The sequence below is a fragment of the Toxotes jaculatrix genome, chromosome 16, assembly GCF_017976425.1.
Source record: "Toxotes jaculatrix isolate fToxJac2 chromosome 16, fToxJac2.pri, whole genome shotgun sequence".
In the NCBI taxonomy this organism is placed as follows: Eukaryota; Metazoa; Chordata; class Actinopteri; family Toxotidae; genus Toxotes; species Toxotes jaculatrix.
In genome coordinates, this window is record NC_054409.1 from 9105230 (window position 1) to 9117387 (window position 12158).

At 38.2% G+C, this 12158-nt stretch overlaps 1 protein-coding gene across 2 annotated transcripts in view; it reads left to right on the forward strand.

Annotated features, from left to right (window-relative positions):
* The window catches only part of igsf9a (immunoglobulin superfamily, member 9a), a 116613-nt gene extending 111390 nt beyond the window's left edge, over positions 1-5223 (forward strand). The window contains exon 21 of one of the 2 annotated variants that reach the window (XM_041059516.1): positions 1385-5223. In XM_041059516.1, coding sequence (XP_040915450.1) covers positions 1385-1446 — 62 coding nt within the window. In that variant the 3' untranslated portion in view covers positions 1447-5223. The remainder of the gene's footprint in view (positions 1-1384) is intronic. The other variant, XM_041059515.1, reaches the window with a different exon arrangement.
* Positions 5224-12158: the final 6935 nt, after the last annotated feature.

The following is a 12158-nucleotide window of genomic DNA, read 5'->3' on the forward strand; positions in this document are numbered from 1 at the left end:
AATACAACAGCACAATGGAATAAGATATCACAAAGGAAACCTGTTCAAAAAAAAAAAAAAAGACGTGGACAACAGCGAGGACTCATAAAGCTGATTGTTATACTGCTACCTTTTTCAGTTATTGTGTTAGGGGGATTAGCTTTAAAGCGAGTGCACTTTTATTATGCCCATTAAGCGGTGAATGAATTATTCGCAAATGCCAGGAAGTGACTCTCAAAGCTTGAAAGTAATCAAGGTCTTATGAATATGATATTAAGGAAATGTCACATACGAATTGGAAACTCTAACCATATGGTTCTCAAGTTACCATGTTAGAGATCTAAACTCGCCGTGAGCAGTAAGGAACTGGAGTTTTTATGTGAATGAATGTCAACAGAAAACTTTCCCAGACTGGATTCTCTGTATTTAAACATTATTCTAAATATTGAGATGAGAAAGTATTCCCAGTGAATACTTCTGTCTGCCAGTGTCTTTATAAACTACCAGCAGGGGGGTTGTTAGATTCTATATATAGCAACTTTAAGCCCTATTATTTTCATTTTAATCACTTTTCACTTTAAAAATACCCTGATTTATTTTAAGTGTAGCCGACGAGTTTAAACTGATTGTAATTCAAATTCTACTGTGTCTCCCAACGCTCTCAAAAGTTGACTCTCTGCTGCAAGGAATGGGTGCACGGTGAAGTCAAGTTGTGCAACTCCAGACAAAAAACTTCATATAATAAAAAGTCCTGATTAAAATGGAGAAAAAATGCAAACAAGCCTCTGATTACGCTCTTGAATCCTTCCCCAAACTGTTAAAGACCAGAAAGGTTGAGGTACAAATTAGATTTTAACGAAAAAAAAATCACCCCCATGTTTGTATTAGTAACTTAGCTATTTAGAGTTAAACTCTTAGTAATGGTAACACTAATCAAACAGTGTTTTTTGATCTAACAGCCCAACAACTGTCATCAGATTCTGACTGAAATGTGAGACGAGCACTGAGAAACAAGAAAAACAGAAATCCCTTAAGCGAAATGACTGAGACTGATTTACCTATGAAAGACAATAGCATGTTTCTGTTACTCACTGCAGGAAGCTGATTGAGAAAATAAGTCTCCAGGGACTTTCAAATATAAAATGCACATAATGAGCTCATACTATTGCGGCGTCCTCTGGCTGGATTACACAATGGTATTTATGTACAATGGCTGCGCTAAAAAAAAAAAAAAAATCAAACCTGAATCAACACGTCCTTTGACTAAGTCGTAGGAAAATTGGATTTATTAAAAATAAATTAGCCTCATTTTATTTTTCTCATACATTCATAGGGTTATTGTTTGTCTGCCAGCTTTTCAAGGCAGCAACAGATACTCTCTCCTCGCTCTGCTCCTTTTACACAGTACAAACCAGAGAAACAATCTGTGATGGTGTGCAGATATACAGCTCCATTCTGCTCTTTTGACACCGAGTGGGCAGCTGACTTCATTGACTGATAAAATACTTGTCTTACATCTGAACCAGCTTCCAATTATACTAATGGCATTAGTACCACAGCACCAGACAAGCCCCTATCCTGAGGAAATGATCGGAGGTAATGTCACAGTCATCTTTTTTAATACTGTGCGATTCCATTTATTTAGACTTTTATATCACTTTGACACCACAGATTACGGGGTGGGACAAACACGTATTTCTTGTCTCTGGCTGTGGAGCAGAGTTTTCACAATGCTGAGAGCAAACAGCCAAAGCAGTAATGAGTATGTACAAGTGCAGCCGGAGCAGAGGCACTTCACAACAGCTTATTTTAAAGGCCAACACTCGTAGCATTCAAGCGACAAAAGAGTAGTTCACATCGACAGGTAATGTTTTTTGTTGTTGTTGTTTTGTCTTTCACTATGCGTACATGGCATGAATTTGTCAGCTGTGTATTCACTGGGATTCAGGCAGCCTTTTTTTTTTTTTTTCACCCTGCGATTCCTTTTCAAAGCGTTCTCTACAAGAAGTGACACAATGACAGCTTGAGATCAGCTTTATATATAGAGGTTGCATAATGCTGTCTGACGCTGTGTATGGGTTGCAATCTTTTTTGTGTTAATTAATCCCAAACACACAAAAACTGTTTGCTGTTTTAGCAAAGAAATCAGTCCATAATTGGCCTGTTTCCATTGTGCCACGAGCAGCTACGAACTGATTTCACGCTGCGTGAGTTGTTTTCTACACATGTGCAGGCTGGTAACCTGCGGCTGGTCCTTCTCGTTTTGTTACTCACTGCTGTATTTGAAACTCACAAGATAAAAACCAAAAATTACCATCATCTTGTTCTGTAAAAACAATTTGGATAAATTATCGCTGTCAGGGTTAAGCTGGGTCACAACTACACTGTGTTTCCTGTGACTGTTTCACAATAAAAGCCTGTGATTTACCTGCCGGAGCATTTAATGTGAAGCAGCAGCAGTAACAGTAAGTGGATTTCATGCTGCTTTGTTTCCTGTGAATCCTTCCTATGTTTGAAGACAATCTGAATGTTTTACTCCATCACTAACTGTAAAGCTACAGTTCTGATAAGTAGCAACAGAATTCAAAAACACTGAGTGGCTGAAAATCTTGAAGCAGCGATCATTAATATTTTTATAATGACAGTGTCAATGTGAAGCAAATGTAGAAGGGAACGTTATCCAGTGAGGAGCCTACAGAGAATTGCCAGCTGAATCTACAGCTCTTCTTAGTTTCTGGAGCTTCACAGTGAACTTCAGCTTTGTTTGTCAGTCCAGCCTGAAAATGGACTGTTTTGGTTCAGTCTCACTGCTCTCATAGTGTCGTTTTCAGCCACAGCAGGCAGCTGTTTTCAGTGAGAACGCTCTAAAAACCCACCGTCCCTGCTCACGCTCCCTGCTCTGCACCAGACAGCAAACAGACATAGCAGCTAAAAAGCCAGATATTTCTCCCCAGAAATAAAAACAAAACACAAAACAAAACCCATGGCTAATGAATACTGAATTCATAAGGTGGACAGAAACATTACTCCAAATGAACGCTAACCTCGCCCTGTAACTGTTGGGTGTATAAATAATAAGTTCAACTGAAAAAGTGATTATAATGTTTCACAGCTGGTCCCACGTGGCCTAAAATTTTCCTTAAAAACCAGTTAATGCAATGTCATTAACATGTCATGTTGTGTCCCCTGTCAGTCCTGTCAGTCAAAAGTCTCATGGAATGTAAAGTGGTTCCATTATTTCCAATCACATGCTCATGCCCAGTCTGGACAGTCTGGACTTTTCTCCTCAGTGGCATAGCTAGATGAGTTTACAGCTCTTACATCTGTTTAAGTTAAAACAGAGAAATTTGCCACCCTGAAATCCACATTCGCTTATTAAATCGTGACTCATGTCAACTAGAACAAGCTATTTAATATATTGTAAAAGACATTTTTTCACTGTTTCTTAACTATAGTTTTTTTAAAAATATTTTTGTTGATATTTAGATAATAGCTAGAGAATCGATAATGAAATTATGAGTTTCAGCCCCAGCTGACAACTCATCAGACATTTAGGATCAGCAACAGAGGCTGACAAAACACTATTCTGCAATAAAACAGCAAAATAACAAGATTACCATGTTGTAACAAATCTTGTACATGAGCCTAAACAACCTGAGGGGTTACTACAACATGGGAATTATACATTAAATGCACACATGATAGATTTCTAGCGGCAGCACAGTGACATTTTCATACTGTGTTCCACTGCGATGTAGTCTTTTATGTTTCATTTAACCTTGCAGACATTCATAATTTTTTTTGGTGTGTTTTTTTCCATCTTTAAGTGGACTACAGCAGGTATTTTATTTTGCATGACAGAAAGAATGAGGACGGCAGTTAGTGTTTGTTGCTGAGAACAAGCCGTGACTGTTATCTCCAGCCGAGTGTAAAATTAGAGTGATTATCAGCAATATTACCGTAGAAATATGGTCGGACGTGGATAATTTAAAGATTGAAACCTAAATGGGAGTTTTTCAATCAGTCTATCTGCACATCCAGCATTCAGCCCGAGAGGCGAGAATTCACAACATGTCAGCGAAGTTAATTACCTAAACGAATGCCTCCCAGCAGAGTGTGGAATAATAGCATCAGGGGAGAGAATGACTTTTCTTCTGTTGTATTGGTTTTATAGTACAGCAGAATCTTTCTTAACCCGTATTTCACTTTAATTAGCCGTTTGCCCAAGAGACAGACTTTTTGAAAAACATCTGTGTTCTTGTTATCTCACGGGCAGTAACCTTGCCGTAAGTGTTTCTTATTCTCTCAATGATTACAAAGTGTGCTCATCCAGAATTGATGACCTTATTATAATGGGTGGTTTTCGCGTGTCTTTGAGAATCCGCTCGTACAAACAGATAATTGAGCACAATTTTTCACATCGCCTCCTGACATTATAGAACACTTTTCAGGTTTTTGCTTTCTGGCAAATATATATTCAACTGAAACAAAATAGCCCTCTATTCATTAACTGAATTTTTTTTTTATAAGGAAAATATATACATTTTATATTATTAAAAACATAGGAAAATATATAGATTCATATTATTAAAATAAAGCATATATTGTGACTACTGTTTGCTTTTGTAAATTATTATAAAACTTCGTGTTTGTTCTCATTTCTGTCAGTTTTCTCACACTTGCAACTATGTTTACAACAGCACCAATATATCATAATAAAAGAGCTCATCAGGTTGGGAAAATATGTCAGTAAATATTTAGACAGATTCAGTTTTCTTATTAAGTGCGACTGTTATTAATATCTGGATGAAGAATTCTAGTTTTTAAATATTGATCTAGTTTTCAAGTTATATTTTGTAATCTCAAACTTTAAGATTTGTATGTAAACATTTGATTCTATTGTATTAGCGGATTTTCTTTGGAAGACAACAATATTTTATTCGTTTTTTTATGTTTTGTGTACTTGTGTGTCATGCAAAATCATTACTTTCGAGACCCTTGTTGAATAAATACTCTGTATATGTACTCCCTGAATCAGGGTCTACATTGTTTAAGATAAAAATATAAAACTGTAAAACATTTTAGGAACTTGTGTACAGTGACATAAGCATCTTTACATTATATATTTGTAAATCTCTTTGTCCTTCACTGCCTCTTCAAAATGTTCTCCCAACATTAACCATACTGTAAAGTCTAAACACTGCATGTACTTATTTTTTGTCATATTTTAATAAATAAACCTGAATCCAGACTCCAGTGTTTCCTCTTCAGTAACTTTACAGGTTCCTTACATTACATTACATTACTTATTTTCTAATGATAAAACAAATCGAAGTATATGATGAGAAACTTTAGCCTTCAGTTTGGAAGCTTCCAAAGAAGGAGACCGATGGTTTCTGAGATTATGGTTTTCATTTTCGCCAGCTTCCGATGACACAGCTCCTTTTTTATCCTGTCTATCCTGTCCTTTTTTTCCCTCCATCTCATTTGGATTGTGATCATGAACAGGTGTGATTATCACGGATCACTACAGGAGATCTGAATTCACGGTAGTTAAATTACTGAATGTCAGCAGGTAAGCCCTTTAACTGGTATATTAAAAATATACGCCCACTACTTACTGGTTGAGACGTGCAGAGCATAAAACGCCAATAGACACACACACACACACACACACACACACACACACACACACACACACACACACACACACACTTGTTAGCATTTTTCATTTAAATAGCAATAATGTTTTAAGTGACAAGCACCATTTATATCAACACTTACTTACTTACAGTAAATATTGTATGGCTCCACAAACTAAAAAGCCTTTGTGGGGAAATGAAATATAAGCATCATTACTACTTCTACCATGATTACTGACTTTTTCTTCATAACAGTGATGCATAATAAGCCTCTCCAGGCTGCGCTGCACAGTTAGTGTGCTTTATGTTTGTGTGTGTGTGTGTGCCTGACTAAACCTCTTTGTTGTTCTAGAAATCACCATGAAGCTCTCACGTCTATCAAGTAGTTCAAGAATTGCACAATATGAAAAGAATTATTTAGCCTATAATTTTCACATCATGAATTTCAAATTAAAAGTTCCAAACACAGACCCCCCTCCAACAGACAAACACACACAGTAAATAAAGTTAAAAAAAAAAAAAAGCAGCCAAAGAACAAATTGAATTGCTCATCAATATCTACACTGCCCGTGGGGTTGAGTGGGCATTTTCACACTTGCTCTGTAATTATGGCACTAAACCTGGCAAATGTGTCTTTTAATTATAGCCCATTCAGACAATAATTCAATAGAACAGCAAAATGTTCTGGATGCTGTGTCTCCCATACAAAAAGAACACTGGGGTCAAGGTAAAGCAACTAATCCTCATAATGACCATTAAATATTTAGCCCTGCTCATCTTGAATCACAACTGTAAGATTTTGTGGCATTTCCTGTCTAGCTACAGAAAAGAAAGTCTGCCATAGTGGGGGCGTATTCTAAGTAATCGAAGTATCACGATCAAGTGAACCAACTTGGACCAGGTCCACTGATGTCTGGGCCAGCTGGGGTTGACTTTCAGAAGATAAAATCTTACACTGTGTTTGGTTCAAGGATCTGTTAGTTTGCTTTCTGATCATTCTCATTAAGCTTATTTGAAAAATTTTTACAACTGGAATTGAGGCCAACATCATCAGTGGTGTTGATAAGGTAATTAATAACACTTAAAAAAAACAAAAAACTGTCATCCAGGTTTTCGGTGCAGAGCCACAGCTCAGCTGGCTGTGTGCTGAAGTTCACCTTGATCTTACAAATTAACTCACCCTCAACTCTACACATTTCACTCTTTATGCTGTCATGATGATATGATTCACTATCCAAACCTGTCTCCTAAAAATTACTTGCATGTTCAACTAGTTTGCATTGCAGGTTTTGTAGGAAACGTATTGCCACACAGATTTTTTTTCCATCAAAATAAAAAGGAATTATTTATTGTGTTGCAATACTAGCCTTGGCCTGTTCCATCTTGGAATTCCACTTTGTGCCTCAAGAGGCGATACAGAGTCACTGTGGTGTCCAGTCTGCCCTCAGTCCAGCATGACAGGATGAAAAAGTAGTAACTATGAGTCGACTATAAACGTGTTGCAGTCACCCTCTCTCTGTTACATTCCTCCACTCTTTCCTCAAGCTCTGACACACTGACATTGATATTTGCCTAAAACAGCTGACTGCAGTGGCTGAAAACAACAAGAAACAATGAGAAGTGAACTGAAACAGTAAAATTACAGGCCAGACAGATAAAAGTAAAGGCCAGCTGCAGAATCATCTGATAATTCTCCGGGGGTTCATTGTTACGAGCGGCGACTTTCACATTTTTACACTGATCTCACATTATCATTTGATACCTTATTATACAAGTTTTCTCCCTGTGTAGAGGGTTGCATCAGGAAGGGCATTCGGTGTAAAAACAATGTGCCAAATTTGAAATATGTGAATCGTTTCGGATGATTCGCTGTGGCGACCCCCTGACGTAGGGGTGTACGATATGACGATATTAAATCATGAAGGATTAGAAAGTGTTGACAATCTGCCAGAGGAGAGAGATTGTATTATCGTCTATAGGGCACATTCTATTAATTGCAGCTCTATGCTTGCGCACAGACACATGAGAAGTTTTTTTTTCCTTGGGCAACTAACAGCCCGCTTCATGTGAACATGACCAACCAATCATGGCGAAGTACGAGCGGTGCTGATATATATATATATATATTTTTTTTACTAGCCTCGCTGTTTTAGTCAAGGTGTAGCGGGAAGCCATGGCCGGCAACGAAAGTGAAAGCTTGGAGCTGGTCCCCAAAAAGCACTCCACTTCAGTCATATGGAACTGGTTTGGGCATTCTCCAAACGACAAAGCGCAAACAACTGTCATTTGCAAAGTTTGCACAGAGGAGGTTCGAGCTTCGGATGGCAACGCAATGAACCTCTTTAACCACCTGAAGAGGCAGCATCCGGAGCAATTTGGTGAGAGCCAAGCAGCGAGACCAACCACACATCAGCCAGTGGTAACGGCTAAAGACATTACACAGAAACAACAATAACACAAGCCTTTGATAAAAGCACGCCATATGAGAGAAGTAGCAAACGCTGGAAAGAGGTGACTTTTTTGTCTTTAGGGCTAAGTTTTTACATAGAGAATAGTTTGGTTCTAAATTAACTTCACTGTAAAAATGAACTGTGATAAAATCGTGATTGTGATTTTACCATTAAAAAATCATGATATGATATTTTTGCCATATCGCCCACCCCTACCCTGACGGGGAACAGCCAAAGTGAAACAACAACAACAACCTTTTTATACGTACGTTTTGATCATGGCTGCTTTAAAATTCAGGAATACCACTGTCTTTGCTGAAAGTTGAAAATGCCAGTAAAAGCCTTGTAGCAACAAGCTGAAGTTAGGACAAGCACAGAGTCCTCAGTGCACATCCAACCAGCAACATGAACCTCTTCCTCTCAACCTCTTTGCACTAAGACAATATCAGACTTAACGGATTCAATAAAGAAACAAACCAAACACACAACCTTCTCTCAGTTTCTTTGCTCTTCAGCCGAAATTCCAATATTAAGTAACAGGGCAAACTTTGATGGCAGTTCATTTCTATTCAGATAAATATTTGTGTTTCTTTTTAGTGACACAAGTATTTTACCCACTGTATGTACTCAGCTGTTTAATGTGAGCTCCTCTCTGACTTTAAAAACTGAAATAAATTATCAAATGGAGTTATTAAGTATTCACAAGTTTCAATAATCCTTCTTCCCAGCTTAAGGTGTTACTGTGATCCCATGTGACTTGTCACCACCATGACAGCTTGCCCTCAATCAGATGAGATGGATGCTGCCTGAAGCTGTTCGTTTCACTCAGAGCGGCTGCACAACATCACATGTCCATGCAATCTCCATATTACACCTGTTGATTAGCCTGTCTTCTACATCCCTCAAAACGCCTCCTCTAGCAGCCAAGGATGAAGAGTCTGTCCTTGACAAGTAGTTTGACTTTGCCTCTGATATTTTCTTTCACGGTGGAATGAAATGGAACTTGTTGGTTGCTGGCGGCCTTGAACAACAGCACATTTACACTTTCCACGCAAAAAAACCCTTCTTCAAAGACGACAAATGCCACATGTAAACTAAATGATTCCAATTGTGACAGAAAAGGAGGAGCGCAGTGTTGTCAGTGTGCGCTGTCACACAGACACTAACTACAAGCACAATGTCCTGCAGGAATTCACAAAAGCACAGCTTGATGTTGCTCATACATTATAATTGCTAGTCTAGGGGATGAAAATACATCATAACCTAACATTTTCTAGGATTTCTATGGGTCTTTCTTGGATGCTTAGCTTAAGGCCTTGAGTTAAAGAAAAAAAAAAAAACAACGTATTTTCATACAATGATTACAATGTAAATTGTCTGTTTTCCCCTCCAAATACAGCCGTCAATAGTCTATTTTACACACTAGATGTTCACTGTTTCAGACAAATAGATTATTCCATTAGTCAAATTGATTACAAATGAGTGAGTGGGGTCGACTGTGTTGGCCAAACAACAAATTAGATAAAAAGTGAATGCAATCCGTCAAGTGTGCTGAAGTCTATCGAGTTTAATTCGTGCCAGCACAGTGTTGTTGTGAACTGCTTTCTCATTTTATGCCCTATATAACTGTTCATTTTCATCTGCGTTTACACATTTCTTTGCTTTGGTACGTTGTCTTCTTGTCTGACATTTGTCACTGGTGATTAATGAGTGTTACCTTTCACCGGTGTTCACATCTGTCTGGTGTTCTTACCTTCTGTTTAATGAAGCCAGGCATCTGTAGTCGTTTGCATTCGCTGATGTGACATGTTGTCTCCAGCTGTCCATCCTTGCAGTCGTCGCAGCTTGTCCATTCTCAGTTTTGAGTTTGTCCATCACCTCTTATGTCCGAGTTTGTCCATCACTTTTGTCTCTTGAGTTTGCCTCTTTTTTTTTTCCTGGCCTTTTAAAGTCTTTGGAACAACTCTCTGTCGCTTGAGTTTGCACATAGCTTGGAGCCTCTGTCAAACAAAAAAAAAAGATGACAGATGTCAGTCCATGTTACATTACAGTTAAGGACGTCAAAGACCAGTTTCTGATGTTATTGAATCAGATAACAACACCACTCTTTTAGAGAAAACATGACGTAAAAGAGGGAATTCTGAATGGAGTATAACAGTTTGTATCATCTCTACTAGTCAAAACTGAACATGGCTGTCCTCATCTGCACTTCAGCTGGCACTGCTCTGCTGGCTCAAACAAGGACAAAAGCCATTTGGCACCACTGACAGATAATTCATGTGGTGCAGTGCTACAGGATTAAACTAGGAACCACTAATGAAATTGAGCACAAGACTTCCTCAAAAATGTCCTTGAGCGATCACAGTCACAATTATGACGTGATGGAGACGGAGCTGAGTCTGTGGAAGCATAAATGCTTTTATTAGAGCTTCCACCACCCTCGATGCCTTTCTCACACAAAACACTTTTGTTATTATTGATATTAAACAAGGTAATGACAGAGAAAATAAAGCTGTAATAATACCTTAGACTGTAAAAAATGATGAGTCCTAGTGTCTTGCTGAGAAATTCAACATTCATTGCTGAGACAGTCCACAACAATCCACAATTATATCATCATATAGACATCAGTCATGCCAGTGTGAGTCTGGAACTGTGTTGCCCAGTTGGCCTACATTTTATTTAATTGGACAGGTAAAAATAGTTTTGGGCAAGAAATGTGATAACATTCCAAATGTGATGGAATGGATTGGAATGTGCCCCCCTCCCGAGTCTGAGAAGCCACTACTGTTCGACGCTGTTTCAGCTCACAATGTCAAAAAATAGATAGAATTTCTTTTCAAAGTCTTGTAGGGGTAAACAGCAGTCAGATATGAAAAACAGCCACAATATGTGACTTGTTAAGATATTTTAAGCAATAAGATTTTCATAGAGTAATAAACTAAAAAGGCATCTTGTTACTGAACACCCACAGTACAAAGTGAGACAAGTCTTTCAAGGCAACACAGAGATGTTCAGACAACTGTGCTCCGGCAGCGGGCGAGTAAGTCGGTCCATTGTAATGAGGGTGCTAAGTTTACAGTAATTGGCACATTGTGTCATGAGGACGTCAATTGTGTTCACCGCCACATTCTGTTGCATTAGCAACTCCAGAACCAAAGTGTGCCAGGCAGCACAGAAGCAGCGAGGATCCCAGCATGAGGTATGACACACAGTTAACTAGCACTTCAGCAGCAGTTCAGCAGCTTAGAAATCCATGGTGGGTTTTTTTTTCTTTTTTATTTTGTGGTTAGTTGTTACGAAGATAAAAGTAATGAAAACCCATGGCCTCAATAAAACTCTTATTTCCCTCATCACCAGGCTATTGTGACACAATACTGGCACAATAATTACGTTTTGTATTCATCGGGCGTTCAACAAATTAGTCTGAATGTTTCAAAAACACGGAGGAGGACAATGCAAATCTCTGCGGCAGCGAACATATTAGAATACAAATATACTACAGCTATTTAAATTACCAGATATGACTGTAATGTCTCAGCTAATGGTGGACATAAGAATATTTTGTTTGTTAATTACTTTGTCAGATGCTTTTTCTTCATGCTATCTTGAAAATGGATTGTCAACATCAGTGTGGGACTTCTGCATCACTGTATGTAAAATAAACAGTGCTGTTTTAAATTATGACTTGACAAAACCCAAAGTGGTCTCCAGGTTCTACACTCCCCCCCCCCCCCCGACGAGGGTTGAGTTGAGGCACACACGCAAATTTCTATCTTCACATGCTTTATGTATGTTCAAAGAGTTACTGAAGGCTGTCATTCTTCCTTCTGTATATACTCGCTGTAAAGGGATCCTGTCAATCTGTCTAAACTAAAGCATCCAAGGCCTCAATAAAAGCCATTGAGACTTGACTCTGTTAGAAGCTTTAAGTTTATAACTCGACCTTCAGTCTTTACAGCCGTGAAATGCAAACTAGAAATATATTTTAGCTCTTACTTCTTGTAAAATAGAACTATTCTTGTTTTAACTCTGTGTTTTCTAAGCTAAACAAGAAGAAAGCAAAACGTTTTTTTTTCTTCTTTTT